This window comes from Cariama cristata, unplaced genomic scaffold (assembly GCF_000690535.1).
Source record: "Cariama cristata isolate BGI_N322 unplaced genomic scaffold, ASM69053v1 scaffold10645, whole genome shotgun sequence".
Taxonomy (NCBI): Eukaryota; Metazoa; Chordata; class Aves; order Cariamiformes; family Cariamidae; genus Cariama; species Cariama cristata.
Genome location: NW_009616988.1, coordinates 32,965 through 54,232, shown reverse-complemented (window position 1 = coordinate 54,232; position 21,268 = coordinate 32,965). Strand labels below are relative to the sequence as shown.

Here is a 21,268-nt window from a genome sequence, read left to right as displayed (position 1 = left end):
AAGAGGGATAAACTCTATCAGCATAAGCATCCAGGATAACGACATTTACAGCAGTGCTGTACAGGTCTGGCAGGACCAGAGTTTTTGTTCATCCAGGATAAAGAGTCCAAAAATTCAGTAGAGTGGAAATACAGTGGGAAAGGTGTACCATCTCCCACTCCCCAAATAGCTACTATCCAGAAGGGCAGAGAAGAGCTGGGTTACCAGAGGTAACAGCAGAAGTGGGACCACACTGAACCAAACATCATGTTGTGTGGTGTAGAGATACCCAACATCAGCTCCGGTGCAGCATGCTAGTCTTGCTGAAAGCAGAGGCTGCAGCAACTGGAAAACTGGGCTCATAGAAGACACCATGACAGGATTTGCATTGCAGACAAAAGCCTTGAGGAGACCCAGAAGAGTCATCTCACCTAGCTCATGTGTCTGTGTTTCAGCCAGGCATCCAAGCAGCCTTCATAGTCAAGTGGAGACACTTGCACATCCCAGATGATGAGCTCACATGTCACCATCTCCCATGCAGACACTGTCTAAACCCCTAAGCTCACTCAAGTCGATGCCCCGGCCTTGGATCTACCTCTCAGCCCATGCCACTCACCCCAACTCATCCAGCTCTCCTGCCTCCCGATGTGACTCACGTGGGGCTTGCACCTGAACTAACAGGCACTGCCACCAAGAGCTGGCTCGGGAATACGGTTTCTCCTCCAGGAGTATAAACAGACCATGGAAAACAGAGACCAAGCTGGTGTCTATGCCCATAAAAAGCCTTTTTTCTTCTGGCATAAGGTCACTTACGCTGGGCCTTTGCTGGTATGGCTCTGGGAATTAGGGTATGACGGTACAATGGATGTCAGGCAACACCACGAGCTAATGAGTTGGTCTACACGTGGTGCTGTGCACCAAGCAAACTCAACCAGCTGGATCACAGGCCAGCCAAAGGGCTGCTGCTCCCAACATGGACATGCTCATACCAGTGCTGAAGGAGCCACCCTGGTGCTGCCAGCTTGCTTTTCAAGTGGGTAAGTCACCACGGAGCACAAGCTGGGTGCAGTCCGGCTCTTCTGCACACACTTAAGAACCAAATGCCCATCCTGCGGGCCTCCACGTACACACACCGCTCCCACCGCTCTGCCGAGCGACAGGGCATAATCTTGTGTTCTCATGAGCAAACAACTCTTGTAGAAGGTTTCAATTACAATCACGCAGAGTGACTGTGGCATGTGGATTTGCATAAATCTATTTAACCTCATAAAGCATTTGATTCAAAGCCCAGGGAAATTGATACAAAGTCTTGCATCTATATCATTTGCTTTGGGATCAGCCCCTTGGAGATCTCAGTGGCTTTGCCCTCAGTACTTGGAAAGCTGCGCTTCTTCAAATGCATTCACAGGATCTGGCCCTTGTTTGCTGTCTGCTCAGAGGAAATCACAGACATTTATAAATGCAAAAAAACTTCATGAAGGAATTTTTTGCACACTTACAGAATGAGAGCCCCATTCCCCGTTGTCTGTTAGCTTCACCCACTTGTCTGCCGTGGACTCCATCTCTTTACACTGGTCATTTTGTATCTGTTAATAAAAACACAAGATCTGTGACCACAATCAGACGCATCTCTCTGTCAGCATAATGATTGCTGACTGGGAATTATAAGATGCAGCTTGCTTTCTCTTGTCTACATGTTTAGGACAGCAGCTGCCTTACTTGTGGCAAAAAAAAAAAAACAAAACAAAAAACAAACAAACAAAAAAAACCCAACAAAAACACCACGCAACCTTTCAAATCCTGCTAGCAGTTTAACAGTGCTTCCAATGACCACCTCTGAGGTAGATGGAAAAAAGAGCAGGAGGAGAAGATCTCGGTCTTGTCCTCTCACTATCTGGTCAGACTCAGATGCTGAGCATCATGTCTTGGCTGCCTCCTCCTTCTCCTGAGCCCACCAAGACCCAGTTCAGTAAAATCCAAAGGCCATGGGCTTCTAAGTCAGAGGGGAGGTAGGCATAGATAAGCCAAAGTTAAAAGACAAACTGCTTTCTCTGCAGCCAATATCTGCTACGTCTTTGGCTCCCTGCCATCTGATCTCACTAGGGATGAGGGTAACGTTATCATGGAGAGGCGACATGCCATTGAGAGTCTGCCCTGGCAGACGTGGGAGGTTGGCTGTCCCTCGCCCAGGTCCAGTATAGCTCAGCAGCCTTTCCTTGCAGCAGGGTTTGGTGCATGGCCTCACAGTGGTCCACTTCTTTCTTCTCATAACTGCCTTCTCTGAAGAAAAATTACCCAGTCCCTTTGAGGCATGAATTCAATTATTTAGCTTTTATTCCACCAGGGAGAGAGACAAGTTCAACATTTTCAGAAGACTTGGGGTCAAGCATCCTCCTCAAACTTGCTCCACGTCAAGTCTGAAGTAAGTCGCATAACCCCACATCCTCCAAAACATCTGTGCACTTAATTCCCATCTAGATCAACAGCACTGAGGAAAAAAGGTGAGAAGAAGCACCTAAGTAGAAGGTAGATCCCTAATTATCTTGTGCAATATCTGAGCTACAGCATCTTTGTGCCTCCGTTCCCATCTGCAAAAAGGAGATAAGAATATATAGTGTGTTCTCACAAGGTGTAAAGGGCTTCAATACGTAAAAAGAGCCTCGGAAGGGCAGGCTGCAGAAGCACTGGATATCTAACAAGAAGTGCCCATGCTTGCTTCCCACATTTGAGGACATCTCTTCGCTTACCCTCAGACCAGCAGTGCAGCCACCTGTGCCTGGAGAACCCAAAAATTTCACTATTTCCTGGCAACCTGCAAGCCACTGCCACTGAAATGCCACTGTCCAGAGCTAAAGAGTCATTGTTAAATATATTTAAGCACAAAAACATGCTGGAGAGAAAAATGGACTTTTAGAGGAGTGTTAAAAATGGTTTCCCTGAAATACTGAGGCTGACTAGGAATTATTTACACAGGCATTTTATAAAGGACTGCACCACTCACTGCTTCTTGAACAGGGAATGATAAATTTAAGGAGGTGATTGAGTGGGATATGGATAAAAGTAATAATCAAAAAGCCAATTTCAAAGCTGGTGCTCAGAGAAACAATATATTTGCTCCATTGCAGGAGCAGATCAGTCAGTCAGTCAAGTAACTGGAGCTAGGATTCATAATCCTGGTACATTCATCTGACATCAGAAAGCATATCTGCTGCCTTCTCTCTATGAAGAGGGCAGGATAGTCTAACATAAAACTGAAATGGCTAAATAATATTGCCTGCACTGTCTGTTATCAAAGTGCAATAGCAATCTGTTGCACTGATGTAGCAGCAAGAGGGTGCCTCCGACAGGTTATTTCTGTCTTTCTCTCCCATCTCTACTAAGGATAAGGATACTTTGCAGTTTTCTCCATGCTTCAAGAAATATTAACCAGCACCAGCTAAGGCTTCTCACTCCTATGAGATACCATGAGCTGTGTTTTTCAGATGAAAACCAGAGCTCACCAGATAGATACAGAGGCAGTAACAGAGGAGACTGAGAATTTCCAATCATCTTCTGCTCTGAGTTGCCCTCCCATTACGTTTTTTCTGTCCCAAATGGCAGGTACAACATGCCAAGGCAAGCAGTGCCAGTGTTGGTGGAACCTTCCAAAGCATCTCATTCTTGTGGGGCATCTATAACCACACTGTGGACCCTGGTGCTGGGAACCTTCCAGCTCCCTGGACCCTAACCAGTCCATCCACACATGCAGAGCAGGGTTGTCTTTCCCATTCTGGGCACTGCTGATCAGATTATTTTAGTAATTTGGCTACAGTGTGGTGCAAGCCCAGCCAGGCTGCTCCCATTTCAGAGCTAATGGTCCCCAGCCCCTTCATTTCACAGTGCAGATGCAAACTCAGAGCCTAATTCCTCATGAAAGTCATCTGAATTTTTCCTCCTAAATCTCTCTGGAGAACTGTTGTTTCTGGCTTTTTCTTTTTTTTTAAGGATCACTCTTTTGTCTCTTCTCCTGCTTTTCTTTTCATCTTAACTGCTATGACCCAAATTGACCAAAAACTAAATCTAAGGTTTCCACATACTAATGCCTCGGACCACCTCAGGTTCTGGATGCATACCTTGGAAGAAGTCTTTTTAAACATCAAGTCCCTTCAAAAGCATTTCAAGTCAAGCATCCCCAAACTGAGGCATCTACCACCAACAGTTGTCTCGTTAGAGGCTGGACTAACAGGGGCAGTCATGACCCCTAATGGAAAAATCCCACTGCATGGTAGATAGGATCAGTTTAGCCTGCGTTTTGAAGCCGAAATAAATGCCAAAAGGCAGCGTAAGTGACAGAAAGAGATTATTTTTTTTTTTTAACCTTGTTCAGCAATAACAAGCTATGGACATATAGGGGATGTAAAGGAAGGAAAAAGCTGTTTCTAATGGTCTAATTGAATAGAATTCTTACAATATAAGGTTGGATTCACCATATAAAAGGCCTTACAAAAAATTCAAAGAAGATGTTGTTGTCAATATACTGGTATTCGAAGAAGACAGAACCGGATTTCTTCAGGTGCACTGCGTAGATGAGAGAAACTGTACAATCATCCCTGTTTGACTCTATGTAATTCCCTCGAGGTGTCCATGAAGAGCTGATGAACATAAACAAAACAAGCCTCAGCTGAGATCACAGACACTGAGAAGAGTCTTCTTACACCACTCTACAAAAACATGTTACTTAATAAAGAACCCAGAATCCCACAATAGCTAACCACAGTTGATTTATAACTTTATTACTGGATTCAAATTTATTTTTCATGTAAATATAATACTTTTCATTAAAGCCATGCATGGGAAAGGATACGGCACTAGAAGTTTAGGACCTAGCCTACATAGGAAAGGTTTATTATCCATAGGTTAAATATACTTTCAATTATACTCAGAAAGAGACTCCTGCAACCACTATGCGTCTCTAAATAGGCTGTGAAAGTACCTTTTAGCCATATTTACTATACCATGACCCTGGAGCTTTCCAGCTACAAATAAGAGCAGCTCCAGGCCAGTCTTAGACTCACTAGCTGCTGATGAGCCCCAGGAGACCACAATGACAGCAAAGAGGTGGCTACAAATTTCACTTCCCAGCCACTCTTCTTCACCATTAGTAGGGCTGGTTACCCTCTGGAGAGCTTAGATAAGTCATTAAGCTGACTTTGTGCTGCTGAGCTGTCTCAGGTTTACCCACAGCTGCATAACCCAGATGCAAACAGAACTTCTTACTTGTTGCAGCTGTCAGCTTTATTCTCAGTTGAGCCAACCGCCGTGTCCATGAACGTTGCCACGTTGGAGAATCCTGCCGGCAGCTCATCCCACTCATCGAACTTGATCCCACTGCCCAGCGAGTAGGTCCCCTCTGCACATTTGCTGCACACCTGGTTCTTCATCTCCAGGTACTCACCAGAGGCACAGGAGAAAGCTGTGGAGACAATCATTTCCAACACATGAATGGAGAAATTAATCCCAATTAATTTCAATTAATTTTTTGCCACTTAATTAGTTAAGTGTGAACTGCCACGAAACGGAACCAAGCAGGAATTCTCCAGTCCCAGGAACACAACAGCTGAACTACCAACATCTGCTGCAAAATTGAGATGTTCACCAGCACCTGTTTTTTCACTGATGTGGCAGCACTGAAACCAAATCTCAAATGACAGCTCCTCATTTGCAGCTTGTCTCCGTTGGCAAAACAACATTTTAGAAACAAAATCTCTACCCACAGACTGCATCCAAAAGCAATTTGTGAAAATGAGGACTTGTAATACAGTTCTCCTCACCCTAGCTCACCCACCTCTTACACCTTGAACTCAATTAAAATCACCAGCACCTGAAAGCCAGAGCAGACTCATCTCACCCACCTGTATGGGAGCTAAGAATAGCACACAGCAGCACACCGACAGTAGTATAACACTATTAACCTTGGCCAGGAGTTGCAGACCTAATCCAAGGGTCTCTCCACATTTCTCCTCACACGGGCTGCCTACAGAGCCTTGAACATCTTGCCTGATAGACCAGGTGGCCTTGGAAAAGATCACCACAGGGCCTGTGTCTAGCAAATTAGGATCTTTGCCTGAGGTGATATTAGTATGCTGAGAAAACAAACACTGGTTGCCAGCACAGTAAAGACCGTACTCAAAACATGTGTAACTAGGAGAAATATAATTAGGACATATGTTCGCAAAGTGCTTTTTTTACTGATGCCTCTACAATTATTTACTCCAGGTAACTATACGTCTCTTCTTCCAGTTTGATCACAACTCTACCTGCTAAGGGAAGAATATTCCCATTATATAGAGGAAACCTGGACAGCAGCTGAACTGTTGTATGCCCACAAAGCCCCGTGTCTGTGCCGGGAATCGTAACTCCTGCCTGGATGCTCATTTCAATGGCAGACTATCCCGCTTTCCTCCAGTCCAACGCTGCACCACGTCCTCTCTGAGACTGAATATCCTGGATGGAAAACAGATGAGAGCTTTCTGCAGAACATAATATTTCCTATGTTGCTTGCAGATTTTTAAACTTAACTGTGTCAGTCTAGCCAAAGCAGGATTCAGAGCAATGCATACAACTCACATCCCAAGAAATGGTGGGATATTTTACTGTTTCACACATGCGATGTTGTGCAGTGACAGATTTTTCATGCGCTCACTTTCAGAGAAATAAACTCGCTAGTCTGAGAAACTGTAGGACGAGACCAAACTGCTAGCCAAAGTGATGAAACTGGCCCAAATCTACTGATGCCAGTTGATGTCCCAGGGTATGTGGTTTTATAGATGTGCTGATGTTTATCTAACTGTGGGAAAACTTGTTTGACTGTGAGTACTTTGATAAAGAGGTGGCCTCGTAACACCAATTTCCATCTGAATCCAACTGCAGTTCAGGCTCCCATTTCTGTGCCGGCTCCCACATCGTTTCTGTGTGTAATTGTTGTTGACGGGCAGCATTGGAATGCAGATAAAAGACCCATTTTGATGGAAAGATCTGCCAAAGAGTCATTTTTCCCTCTTGGTCATATCAGCATACTCTGAATTTGAACCAGTGGACTTCAAGCCAACAAATCTGTTTTTCTAATCCCATCATTTGCCCGTGATGGACCAAGAAGGGAAGTGGGCAGCAGCCTAGCAGGGACAGGTGCTGGGTGAGTATATGCAAGGAAATCCTGCCACATAGGATTTCTGTGAAAGACTGACAGACAGGCAAAAAATCCACCGTCAGTGGAGGAAAGAGGTTTTCTGTAGGCAGTGGCACACAATAAAGTGGTATGGCTAACATCCCATCTGGCTACCTCTGAAACCTCAGCTCAAGCGTAGGAGGTACCTGCAGCTGGGATCGGAAGCACAGCTTTCTTCAGAGACTCAGAGAAAGGCAATGAGCGCTTCCTCATGTGTCTGAACCGAGACAACACATTGTACAGCTTTTCACCTTAAATGCATAAAGGTGTCCTGAGTCACTGCTTTAGCATTATTAATAAATTCTGTTTCATTTTTTATTTTTGAAGGGTGCACAGAGTAGCCATCAGAAAGGGAGTAAAAATGTAAGATCTCTCATGACATATTCAAATCCTTTAGCAGTTTCAACATTTTTTAAAGAAAGTTAAATAGCAAAAACTGGAGAGTGCTGCTTAACCACATGTTCCAGATTTGTGAATTTCAAATAAGGAGTCAGTAACTGCAGCGATTCGCTGCCATAATGAAGATGTAGAAGGCAGCAAAGCCTCCTCTTCAACTGCAGTGACGTTGAGCAGAGACTATTGCTTTAACCCTACTAATATCTTTTAACTCCTTCCAGCTTGATCATTTTAGAGAAAAAAAAGGGTATAAGAGATCAGGCAGGTTGTCACACAGAACACTGCCATCCATCGCTCACCTTCCAGGAGAGAGATGAGTCTTTTTCTTATTTAGGTGGTTCCCTTTTCTAAGAATCATTATTTCAAAGGCAGCAGCACTTGCTGTCAAAACGCATATGTCTGCAAGCAAACTAGCTCTGAGCATGCCAGCTGCTTGCCAGGTTCAATTTGGGGCTGAATGCGGCTAATGGCAACACGAACCACTTTCAACATTGGAACAGATGCATCCTTTGGTCTCATTCCAGTCGGAACGGTCGGGAATGGCTGGAGGGGGATGGGGAGGAAACACAACGTGTGATGAGCACGGAGATGGTCTCCTCTCCTAGAGTCACACAACTTGCTCTTTCAATAAGGGAGAGATCAAAAGTCAGGTCAAATCCTCTTTAATCTAAGCAGCATCAGTTCAGGAGTCTATCCCAGCTGGAGGCAGGCAGGTTGTGGTCGTGCCCAGAGGGATCCTGCAGAGTAGATGATCCCCGCAATGGGCCAGGAGGCATTGCCTGGGGGTGAACAGGGCACAGACAGATGATCTGTCCCAGGGCACAGGCACTTGGCCTCGCTCATGGCTGCTCCATCTCACTAATACGTAGCTGAGCACAGATCCAGTGCTCACCAGCGACCATTTGTCCACAGAAGGGGCTGACATTATTGCAGCACTGCTGTATTTGTGGGGGTGACACACGCAAGATGCTGTCAATGGGAAGGAGAGCATCACCACATAGAAAGTTAAGGTGCGATGTGAAGTTTCAGGAATTTAATTCATATATTTTAGGTATGTGCTCTGATTTGTCCTCCACTAAACCCTCCCTCTTGCTTCAGACTCCAGAGGAAAAATTAGTCTCCTGGCTTAGAGGTAGCCTTTGTGAACAGCACCTGCCCCCAACCCCAGAGCCAATTGTTTAAGTATTTGATACTTCATTTTCACAGAAAACATCTCTGTTGAATAACTCCTTACGTGGCTACCCTGTTTCAGAAAACATAACTAAGGCTGCTAAATCACATGGGCAATTCTGAAAATCTTTTCCAGAATCAAAACTATTGATCCTATTTGGACATCACTATTCCCTCTCCCTCTCCGACTGCAAACTTTCCTATTAGACCTTTCAAATATCAGTTTGGGTGCTACACACCAACTTACACAGAGCAACACACACTGTGAGGGCTGAATTTGATTTCCTTTCTTTCTGTGAAAAAAAACTGTGAAACACATTAAAAGGTTTCATCACTTGTCCCATCGTGGGCATTTTTAAAACTGGGAGAACATTTTCAGAGGCAGTGAGGAACAGCATGACATACTGTGGTGCTGGATATACCAATGTCTTCACTAGCTCCAGTGAAACCAAGGCAATTATTGGTGATTTGCAGCTGTAGCTTTCTTAAAATAAATACAGAAGGAAAAAAATGTTGTGGTTTGTACAGGTGACTGGTCTTAGTCACAAAAGATACTGTAAAATACTGTTAGATAGACGCTGCCCCAGGCAGGCACACACATTCACACAGGCATGCAGTAAAGCTAACACCAAATTCACTTCATAAAAAATTAACAAGAGCTATAGTATGCATACCCACCAAAACCGTTGTGTAAGTCTTGTCAAACAGACCTCATTTCATTCTTTAAAAGGATTACAAGTTGCTTGATAAAGGTGACTGAGTGGATGTAACAGACTTAGGGTTTCTAATACAGTTAACTTAGTTTTGCATGTCATTCTGATGAAGAAGGTAGTACCACACAATACCAGTAAGGCACATCTTAAATGGATTAAGAACTGCCTGAGTAACAGATCTCAGACAGGGCTGTCAGTGGGAAACCATCACTGAGCAGGGAGGAATGGGACAGTTCTGCCTGCCTGAGACTGAGTCTGATGGCTCCCCACATTTTTATCAACAATCTGCAGGCAAATAGAAAAGGAATGGTATTAAAATTGGTGGCTGAGTGACTGTTGTCAAGCCTGAGCCCACTCGAAGTCAGTGTGTTTTAACAGAGTCAAAGGTAAAGACAAGCTGCTGAAGGCAAGGAGTGGCAACCCTGCCTGCAGAAGGCTGAAAAGTATTCTGGAGAACTGCAAGCCTGAGGGTTAGAATGGACCCACCATTCATCAAGACCTTCCACTGTCAAGATGTGCAAAAAGGTGCTAATGAGACCTGTGGATATATTTAGAGGCAGAAGTAGAGATGTGTAGGATGAAACGTGTATTACAGGCAAGAAGATCATCCTAAAACTGAATATAGTTGTGATCTGGCATTTTTAGGACGTCAATGCAAAACAGAAGTACTTCAAATACCTTTAAAATTAGGGGTAATGTCTTGCAGTAAGAGATCTGAAGTGCTTAGTCTATTTAGTTTCAAAAGAAGATTGAGAGTTAACATGATTAACATATAAGCATCTCCAGGGGGAGAAAACACAGGATCCCACTTCAGTTTTTAATCAAGCAAAGAACTGCAGAAGAATCACCTTCTGAAAGCTGAACCCAGACAAATTCAAATTGGAAATAATGCACACACTTTTAACAGGAACAATGACTCCTAGAACAATCTGTCATGGCATGTGAGGGACCCTTTCTCTTTTACGTGCTTCATACCATAACTGGACATCATATGGAGGAAAAGCTCACGCCAAATACAAATTATCAGGCTCAGCATCAGCCTAACTGGATGCATTTTAATGGCCTGAAAGGTCAAAATAGCAAATCTAATTAATCCCCCTCCTCTTAAACTCTGTAAGTGGAAAGCCACGGTATCTTGCCTCTCTCCTGGGACATACCACAGACATGGGACATCCTGATACACGAGCCCTCCCCACCGTGTAACCACTTCCAAGAAGTGCTTGCAACAGATTACTTTGCAGATCTGATAGCACTTTACAATCACTTTGCAGACATGGAAACGGCTCCCCAGAGGGCAAAAGAGACCATAAACAAGCTTGCCTCATTTGCCCTTTGACTGCAAGGCTCCAGGGTCATGTTCTGGCTTTTAGTAAAGCTGTGGCCCTCCCAGTGGTTTTGGTGGATGAGGATCAATGTTGACACATTTTTCTTCCAGCAACTGTCGCTAACAATCTCACGTTGCTTAACTTTCTGATACTGGAGGTCAGGACAGGCTTATCGTGAACACAGCTGGACTAACAGAGTAGATCCTCACATGTATATTACTACTCAACTTCTTCTGAGGTCTGAAACCTTCCTCTGGAGTGTTTTGTCATGTCAAATATCTCCCAGATATTGCCACCCTGTGAGGGGGATCAGAATATTTGCGATTTCACCAGAAGATTAATCAAAGCTGCCTCAATGCTCTGTATCCCCTAACACCAAACCTATAATCTTAAATAGCTTTCCTCCTTTATGCAGCCCTGGCCACTCAGTCTTACACTTTCCCTCAGCCAGTTTCACATCCCACATCACTTGGACCTGCTAACTCTATCATCTCCTCAGCAGACATTTTTCTCCAGACGTTTCTCAGTCATGATACCTAAAACCATTCCAGCTCTTCTGTTTATTCTGCTGCCACTTAACATGTGCACGTTCATGTGTTGTATCCTTCTGTGTTCCCCAGGCTCTCACTAAATCACAAGTTTTAAAAAGGCACACAATTGGATTCTGCCAAATTATAACAATATCAGAAGGGGTAGCAATGGAGCAATTCTATCCAAACAACTGAAAATACACAGGAAAGGTAATCTCAAACACTGACTTTCTAACTCTCACTCTCCGTTCTTACATTGTTGATCCAGAGCCCCACTGCCTGGGCTTCAGGCGAGACGTTGCCATCTCCTGCAGGCAGAGTCTGGGCTGGATTATCTCAGCCTCCCTTGGGCAGAGGCAAAACCTGTAGCTCAGAAAGGAAATATGAGGTTGGCAGCATCACGCAGTTGTCCCCCTGAACAGCTGCTTTAAGCCACAAACCTGGAGGGGAAGACATGGCCAAGGACAAGTACGTAGAGGCATCTGCTCAGTGATACCTTGGGACATCAGGGTCCACACAACACAGAACCAAGGACCAACCAAAATATGGGATGAGGAGAAAAAAACAAAGCCAAAGGAAGAGAGGAACTCATTGCCTCATTATTAATGTTTCCTATAATCTTAGCCAGCTTCAGAATGTCTTTCGTGAATAATTTATAGGAGGCTTCCCCAATAGACTGTGAATAATTGATGTTGGTTTTCTTCAGTCATTATATCCCAATGTGTTACCAGGATCCAGACTGAAAATTTAAGAAAAAAAGTCTGTCAAGGCTGTTTAGGCTTGAAATGTGATCACACTGAAAGCTGATGTAACTTGGGGAATAGTACCTTCTATGGAAGAAACCCTTCCTTTTCTTAAGAGTAAATAATTCTTCCTTTTATCAAAGAAATTACAGAATAGAGGCGCTTTTTCCAGTTCACCCTTTGACAGGAACAGTACCATTTTCCCCAACTAGCCTGGCACATAGGACAGTTTTATTATCACTTTTATTTCATAATTTGGAAACTGAAGGGTGTGGTTTTGGAATGGGAATACTCAATAAATTCATGAAATTGTGGCATAGAGTAGAGGAAGGCAGCCACCACCAAGATGTTAGCAAGCACATTTGCTGCCAGGATTACAGCAACCATCCTAAGGGCTCAGCACTGGAGAGAGCAGGAAATATACCTCGAGGTGAGTGAGTAGCTATCCAGGTCCCACTGATTCCATCAGGCTTATTTTGATTGCTCACCAAAGTGGTTGGTGCAAATGGCTTCTAGGGACATTTGAGACGTCCTCTGCACACACACACTCACACACACACACACACAGAGTGTTTGCCTCTCATCCCTCTACCAAGCCATAGCAAATCTTAAGGTCCTGCTAAATGCTTTCCTGTTGAAAGAGAAATCAATGACTCAGAGGAAGCTGTGTTTAACTTATTTAATTACATCGTGTACACAAATAGGGTAAAGAAATCATCAAAAGACACCAAGGCCAACCTTTCTCTTGGAAGTCTCAATACACACATCAACATGCAGTTCACGGTAACTCTCCTCCCAGAATTAAACTCTGTGGGTTGACTGCAAACTCTTCTGCTTTTTTAACTATTTGTCCACAAGAATTCGTGCTTCAAAAAGCCAACAATGGGACTTTTTCTGCAAAGACTTATTTGTTGCATACGCACAGAGGAAAACAATCTGAAAACATTACTTGTAAAACTGCATTATCTCTCTGGGTAACAATACTCATTAGGAAAACATCCAGATGGAAATGCCGCTGCAAAATGTAGCCTTGAAACTCAGTCCAGGTGAGAAACTTAATGCCTTCAATAGGACTCACATACCTGACTTGAGTTAGGAACATGCATTAGCAGGGATGCTCTAAGAGGAACAGGAATAAACATCTGCTTGAGTGCTTTGCTAAATCACAGCCTTTCAGCAGCAACTCTCAAACTGTGCCATGCACACCACTGCTGGCTAAATCTCTTTGCTACATGACAGCCTTGCATTAATTCCTCAGCTTCACAGTGTTCCTCAGAGCAGCCTCCACTGCTGAGTGCTAGTCCCCTCCCCAGTGTGCTCTAGTGGGAAAGCCTTTCCTTTTCCTTTCAAGAAACACATAAAAACTTTCCTAGGGATACAAAAGAGACCCAGGTAAAATTGAGTTGCCCGGTCCTGTAGGCCATACACACAGAAATTCCCCTACAAAGCTCATGACTTTGAAATCTACCTCTTGCACATCTTGCTGTTCATGTCAGAGGTGACACCAGAAACAAAGTTATATTATGCTTTTCTCTGTCAGACATCCTTAATTTTTAAGTAATACATGAAAGGCCAAGGGCCAAATCATAGCACATCAAGAAATTCTCAGATTCCCTGGATTTCATGCCCACCAAGAATCCACTTTTTTGGTACTTAGGTTTGTGAGAGCAACCTTCCATATGTGACTCTTGTATGTTGACAAGCAGTTTCATGGGAGTCATACGACTGTTCAAGAGTGGGGAGAGGGAAGTTATTAGTTAAAATGAGGGAGGAGATCAGCATGTACCATTCGAGAGTAATCTCAAAGATGGAGAAATGAAAGGGGGGATCTTCTGAAATAATTTTTTGAACATTATCTCAAAATAGTACTTTCCTACAGCCCAGGATACCCAATAGCATCTGTCACCTTCTGTAAGTATTATCTATGTGCATACGTCACATATAAACAATATGGTTAAACACCAGCAGCCATTAAGAGCTTGATCTCATTGTTTCTTCCAAGGTGAATACTCAAAGAAGCGATGCCTGAATGACATCAAAAATGAAAAAAATACTAGCACATCAAGGCTGATGAAGACAAGATCCAGTGCTCTCAAGCCACGAGAAAAAATGAGAAAAGATGACATGCCTAGTCCTCAGAGCTACACTCGTGTCACTGTATTTCCTTTCTTCAGTTGAAACAAAGTAGTCCCAAGCATTGCAAAGCCCGTTAATGAGACCAGAAAATAATCCTCAGTGAATGTCAAATAAAAACAGAAAAAAAACTCTGATCATTTGTTAGGATTCACGTGTTTGCTTCAAGAGGCCATAACTCTGGGCCTATTTAAGCCCTATTAAAAGTAGTTCTTACATGCATTCATATATGAAGACAATGACGCTGTGGTGATAATAACTTTTTTTTGATTGCATAACAAACTATTTTGACAGAACGTAAATAAATGTGACTGTGTAGTAAATAGCACCATTCTAATGGAAGTATTTGTATGTACATTCACATCCACATGTGCAATAACGTAAACATTAAAGACACTACTAAAACTTATCATTGCTATTTTCAAGCCTTCACCAGCCAAATTTCAAAATTCTAAGTAAAACTCCAGAAGGACCAATTCTTTAGCACAAAGAATACACAGAATTTGCCTGAATACAAATCTAGTTGACAATGAACAGATGTAAGCTTTATGTTAGAAGGTTGTAACACAAGCATACAGCTTTTGCCAGATGTATAACATTCATTTTATATTATGCATATACACAGATATGAATGTGCATACACCATATGCTATAAAATTTGCAGATGCCCACGGACTTCAAGGGAGTTAGGAGCAGACCCACTTCTTACCTGCTTGGGTTACCCAATCTTACCAGAGACCAAGATATATCAAACTCAAAACCTTCTATTTAAGTTTTCTGTTATGAAAGCAGAATGTTAAAACTCCTGCAGATCATTTAAATTGCCTTAAAGTGTTATAAAACCTACAAACCTTAAAAAGGTCATTTGCCCTAATTGTGTCTAAAGTGCACTGCAATTAGCAGGAAGATCCATATCTCCTCCTGTGGTATCCTAGGAGCAGATTACCTGAGTTAGAATAAACTCAACAAACACATCTCAATAGCAATAAATCAGGACAAATTCAGCTCTCAGGCCTCAGTAAAGTCCACTGTAATTAAGGACAGTCTATGTTCTGAAGTCAGTGGAGCTTTTCACATGTGTACCATTTGGCACACGCTCAAACGCCTCGCCTCAAAACCGAAGCACATTTATGATTTCAAAGAAGCTGCTCCCACCATAGTGGCACCAAGTAAAAGTAGAGCGTGCTAAGCAGAGCCATTAATAACTCCACAGCACTGTACTTGATCACGTTCTTCCGTATCATCAGTATTTTTTGTGTCTCCTATCTTAAGAAATCTTGCTGATTGTACTTATAACTGCCATTTGGATGCTGACTATGACAGTGAGCCTGCCAGCACGGTTTCCCCTTGACCATGGCAAATTCAATTCCTTTTGAAATTAGTCTATTATTCTCACTATAGTTTCTTTATTATGCACATAGCGCCACTAAAATTAACAGATGTTTATGAGAGAAAGTGCAACCTATTCTTGTTCAGGATGGCAAAAATTAACTCATATTCTATGGCATAAGAGAATTAATATTAAAAAAGATTTTGAGGTCAAAATATGAACCCTTTAAGCCCTTTTTGGTCACAAACTCTGCTGAGAGGAGCATATCAGTGCTGGGCACAGCAAAGGCATACTCAAGTTGTACTTGAGTGAAGGGAGATGAAGAAGAGAGGAAGGAAAGGAGACATAGAAGGAAGGCATACTCCAAATTCAGACTTTTTTTTTTAATTTGCATGTAAAACATGCAGCATATGGTCAGGCTGGCAGAAAAGTCTGACTGTGGCCACCGAAACAGACTGCAGCGTAGTGTCAGAGGGAGCGTGATGCCAAGTCCTTCTCCCACTGCCAGGCCCCAAAAGGTGCCCATTAGACACTGCATACAGCCCCTGCGCCAAAGCAAAGGGCTTTCAGAGAGACCAACCATAACAGGGTGCGGGCAAGGGCTTAGCCCTGAAAGCAAACTGCTCCCATTTACTGCCATAAATATTTTCATTTTAAAAAGCCAAGCAACTGCCCTGATGGCGGTGATCCTTATCAGCTAAATTCTCTTCCTGCTATCCAACTCATGAGGAGATCAGAAGTAATTAAAAATGAACGAGACAAAATTAGTTAAGCACATTCCTGACTGTCAAGAAGTAAAGGAGTGATTCAGAGGTCTGGATTTTGCTGAAGGAGGTTCTTTGTCTGCCAGCCCCCCAGCACAATGCTCCTTGCCTCCCTGTATGTACCCTACCTCCAGAATGGTACCAGGAAGAGGCCTGGAGGGAGACATCTTAATTGGGAAGCAGACAAGAGGCACATAGAGTAGCTTTAGGTGTAAAAAATACTGCCTTTTTCCTAGCCAAGATCTTTGCTGCATTTTTAATGCATCTCTTTGGTGAATCCCTTGCAAACGTGATGCAGCAGCACCAAAAATATGACTCCTCTCTAAACAAACACAAGCCTGAGAGAGGTGGCTGAGCAGTTTGGCATGGTCGTGCCATCGCCTGTCCAGAGGAGGCCAGCCCCACGGGACGAGCATTGAGGTACCACACCACGCTGAACGGCCGAATGCAGGCTGACACCCTGATGTGGGCTCTGAACATGGTGATGGCTGCAGCCTCACAGGGCAAGGAGATCAGAAGAAAAGAAGGGAGTGAAATATAGAAAGGGGCATGTTGTCCCAGTGAACTGCAAGCGAGCTACTGGGCTGCAGAGCTGCTCATACACCTTCCCTCCCCTGTCTGGGGTCATAGCAGAACCTCCTACAGCATCACAAACATCTGTCATGTGAGGTTCCTTCTTTCTTCCCACCACCCACCTGGATGGGAGAGAAGTGGAGAGGAGGGTAGCAGAACGGGAAGGTGGGTCATCATACTGCTCTGTGCTCAAGGCAAGAAAAAGGGAAAAAAATCCTTCTTCTAATAACCAGGTCATAAAGCAGCCAAAATATGATAGTCCTTTCTACTCTGAACCCCATGACTATTTCTCAGAGGACCCCATCTTCTCTGCAGATAAACTTTGCCGAACAAGTTTTTGAAGACTCAAAACAAGGACTGAATCCTGACATGTTTCTGAGACTACAGCCATTTCAGGGAATGCTGGTAGTTACTCTCAGCCGGTCACAATCAGCTGTGCTCTGCAGGTCGGCATGCACTTCAAAATGCAGCAGAGTGCAGAAATATCCAATCTAATTTTAAATGGGTTCATTCGAATGAAAAGCAGTAAAACACAACATCCTGAAAATGAGCACATCTCGAGACACCAACCGAGCTCTGGTGCCACACTTAGATTGCTCCAGATATGTGAAGCACCTGAGCTAACATATTTTTAGCAATCTCAAGTATCTTTCCACTCCACTGGAGACCACAGTCTAGATGTATTTACAGAGACGACTGGAGACATTTAGCATACTGTTATACCATCTTTCAAATTCCTAGTTCAGGCACAACTTAAAGAGAATGACCGCTGAGCAATCGGGAGCAGGAGAGGTCAGCTCAGTATTCTCAGGATCCAAAATTGATGACAGCCCGCAAGTCAATTCTGTTTTCAGGGAGCAGTAAAGATCAATAGCAGATATTCTCAAGCAGCAGGCATTTTTGAATAGGTGAAAACAACTGCAAAATACATCGTGAAGTCAGCCGCAGTGGCAGACGTGTTCCCAAAAAAAAAAACACTTTCTCTCCCATACCCTCCATTGTGTCCTAACTGCCATCAAGGACCACGGAGGGCTCTGCCAACCTCAAGAAGGCAAAAAAAAAGCCCTAAGACTCATCCTGCTATACAACTGCAACCCTTTTTTAGGAGCAGAGACATAGTTGGCTCAGCTATATCTCAGGACTAGTCAATACCAACCAAAACTTCTGAAGATAACAGATGTCCAAAGCTGGAAACCGTCCTGCCTGAACCATGGTCCCCGGTTCCACAGCCTGAAAAGCTGAAAGAGATACCTAAGGGAGACCAGGACTCTACCAAATGTCAAGATGAGTCCCAGTGTCAGTATGTTCTAGCATAGGGTAGGATCTACAAGATGTAGGAGAATCTGAATAAATTTGTAGAATGTCCAGAAAGACTCATTTCAAAGGATATGGCATAGTTACAGTATTTCTTGGTAGGCCTCGACATAAAGTAACACTAGGCCTATGAGAAAAGAAAGGCATCTCAAGGAGCCATTAATTACTTGGTAAGACATGTATGCAACCCCTGACCAAGTCTGTAGCACAAATCTTACTCTGTACACAATCCACTGAGAACGTGAGTTGTAGCAGCCCCAAATACAGAACTTTTCATTTTCCTCAGGCTACAGTAATTTGTGCTTTTAGTATAAGATGTCTTTGGTCCAGCTGCTGTGTTGTCAGATGAGACAGAAGCCACCAGCTCAGAGAATATGACAAGTAAGTGAGAAGGTGTCTACCTGTCAGCATTTTCGATACAAGTCATCATCAACAGACCCTCATGTGCAAACTCTAAAGAGCTGGAGGGCACACAATTTTCAAAAGCTGCCTCTCCCAGTATATCCCACCCATTGAAGAATGGACTGTCAGTCAAACTCTACGCTAGTTCAAATATTCTGCAGTAAAAACCACAATGTTAGCCAAGCTGAATGGGAGGGGTGTTCCCTATACCTTCCTGCCGTGATTGACTGCTGTTGACAGATTCATGTTTTCAGACTGAAAGATTGGTTGTTCTCAAAGCAAAAGGTGAAAGACTAAGAGATGAGAAACCTAAAATTACTTTTGCCATCAGAATATAGCCAGACATCTCCTGAATCCAGATAATGTACTACAGACACATAAAAAAGAGAGAACTACATTAACACCGCTGCACTCCCAAGGGCCCAGAGAGATGAGATCTGAAGGGTTCAGTAAAAAAAGTCAAATATCCAATTGCTTCTCAAAACAGCTGAATTGCCACGGGACTTAACAGCAACACTACAAGGAGGAGAGGAATCTACTGAGATGAGGTTTCCAGGGTATTTAACAGAATCCTGTACTTTGGTGTATAATATCACAGCTGATCTACTGGGCAAAGTTTTCCCCTTGTCTAGCAGGGAGCCAGACATGGAGAAGCCAGAGATTCATCTATTGTTATAAAACAGTTGAATTTTTATTGGAACTGATTTAAGAGCAGAAAGACACACAAATAAAAGGAAAGAAGAGGGAAGTGCACCATTTGTCGAAAACTGTGGCAGAAAGTCAAGGAGAATGTAATGTTGCTGGACCTTAAATCATTTATCACAAGATTTAAGAATAAATAGTCTATATTAGAAAAAATGAGTTATACCTATGTACTCCAGCGTACACCAAAAGTGGTTGTGCAGCAGAAGGAATAACACTATCTGCTCCTTTATAGTGTAGACAGCAAAAAGTAACAGGCTTGAAGTACATATAACAAGGGAGACTCAACAGCAGAAAAAGCTGTAACAGGAGGGAAAATGAAAAGAACTAAATAGATGAGCAAATCTCTGGAGAGCTTGTGGGCTCTTCATCACCAGAAATCCCTGAAAAAAGTCCAGCAAAACATCAGCCATGAATGACAAAGTAATTGCTGCTATAGCTATTTGGGCTGGAGGATGAATTATGGGATCACCTGAGGTGCTTCCCAGCTCTGTATTTCTGTAATTGAAAAACACATCCTAAGGATATATAGAGATTCCATATTTAAAACCTCAGAAACTAAACCCAAATACCGGGAATGACTCAGGCAACTTCTCAAATAATGCTTGCAAGCAGTCAGAAATCTTCCATCTTTACATGCCTCACACTGGAACATATGTCGTAAAGAAATGAACAATAAACCTTTACAGGAGGAGAGTCAGAAGTGAGTAAATCTCCCCTCTCCTACAGCAGAACTGAAAGGATGTTGCCATTGTTCATTCTGTTTGTCAGATACAATAATTTATATCCCCTGGTACAAATTACTGAGAAAGTAAAGCACTGCTAGGATCTTTTGTGGAGAGAATTGCTAGAGCAAGGAAGTGTGATGGGAAAGAGCATTCAGCCCGGGAAGCTACAAAACAGTGAAGGAACAGTTCAAAATGCATTAGCAGAGCAGCAGTTCACTTATGTCCCCAGATGCAAATAAATGTTTTAACATTAAAAAAAAAAGCAGGATCAAGCAATATGAGAACACTCCAAGTTGTTAAAAATAAATACATAAATAAATAAAATGCAAAAGCTTCATCATGAAAATAACTCAGGCAAATGAAGACATTGACCATTACTTATGCATTCAGCTTATTAATTAGCTAAACAATGCAGGTAACAAGAAAGTGGACACTATGCAAATATAATTTGGTCACTCTTGGACACCATTTTGGCCAATACATCTACAAATGCACTGGAGAGTTGCAGAACTTAAGACTATGGCAGCTCAAGACAAGCAACCACATCTCTTCTAGGGCTGTTATAATAGATGTGCCTTGACTGTGGGTACATAGCATACAAAGGTACCTTGTAGCAGATATTGAGGTATACAACTACGCTGCAAAGACAGTCCCTGCTCCATATCTCCAAGAGACAAGAAGAAAGATTGGAGGGGAAGGACTAACTCAGGGACAGACACTCAGAATATCAGTGACAGAGCTAAGAAGGCATACAAGGGTAAATAGCACAAACAGCTAGTAATGGTCTGTAAAAAGAAAAGTGCTGACATACTGCATTCCTTCCCTTTCACCGGGTCCGGTAGTCCAGAGCACTCCACCGACGGATTTGGGACAGCCACCCTCCATCTGGAGCCACTGCTGTCACATTCTGTGTACTCGAAGTGGTAATCTGTCTGCAAGCAATTACAAAGAGTTTCAGTTTCATCATAACATTTGCATATTAAGCTCATTAATCAAGACTGGGATTAGCAAACTCAGTTATAATTAAACCAGAAAGGAAGTAGCTGGTGTGGAACATACTGTGCAGCACTCTCACTGCTTTGATGATCACTGTGTATCATCACAGAGCAAGCACAAAGCACATCAGATGCGGTGTAGTGCAAATGCTAAGGTAGAGGATGGGATTTGCAAAAGCACTTGAGAAACAGAACACAGATTCCACTAGAATTTTTTTCCCAGTTTCTTAGAGCAGGACTAATCCCAAACTTCTGGCCATCATGGTA

The 21,268-nt window shown here is 43.1% G+C and overlaps 1 protein-coding gene across 1 annotated transcript in view; it reads right to left on the bottom strand.

The window, feature by feature from the left end:
* Window positions 1-20,935, bottom strand: part of KIAA1324L (KIAA1324-like ortholog) — a 48,821-nt gene extending 27,886 nt beyond the window's left edge. The window contains exons 1-4 of the mRNA XM_009700368.1: window positions 20,818-20,935; window positions 5,236-5,431; window positions 4,463-4,610; window positions 1,479-1,565 (exon numbers count right to left, since the gene is read on the bottom strand). Of these exons, the coding sequence (XP_009698670.1) occupies window positions 1,479-1,565; window positions 4,463-4,610; window positions 5,236-5,399 (399 nt within the window). The 5' untranslated portion in view covers window positions 5,400-5,431; window positions 20,818-20,935. The remainder of the gene's footprint in view (window positions 1-1,478; window positions 1,566-4,462; window positions 4,611-5,235; window positions 5,432-20,817) is intronic.
* Between the last annotated feature and the right edge of the window lie 333 nt (window positions 20,936-21,268).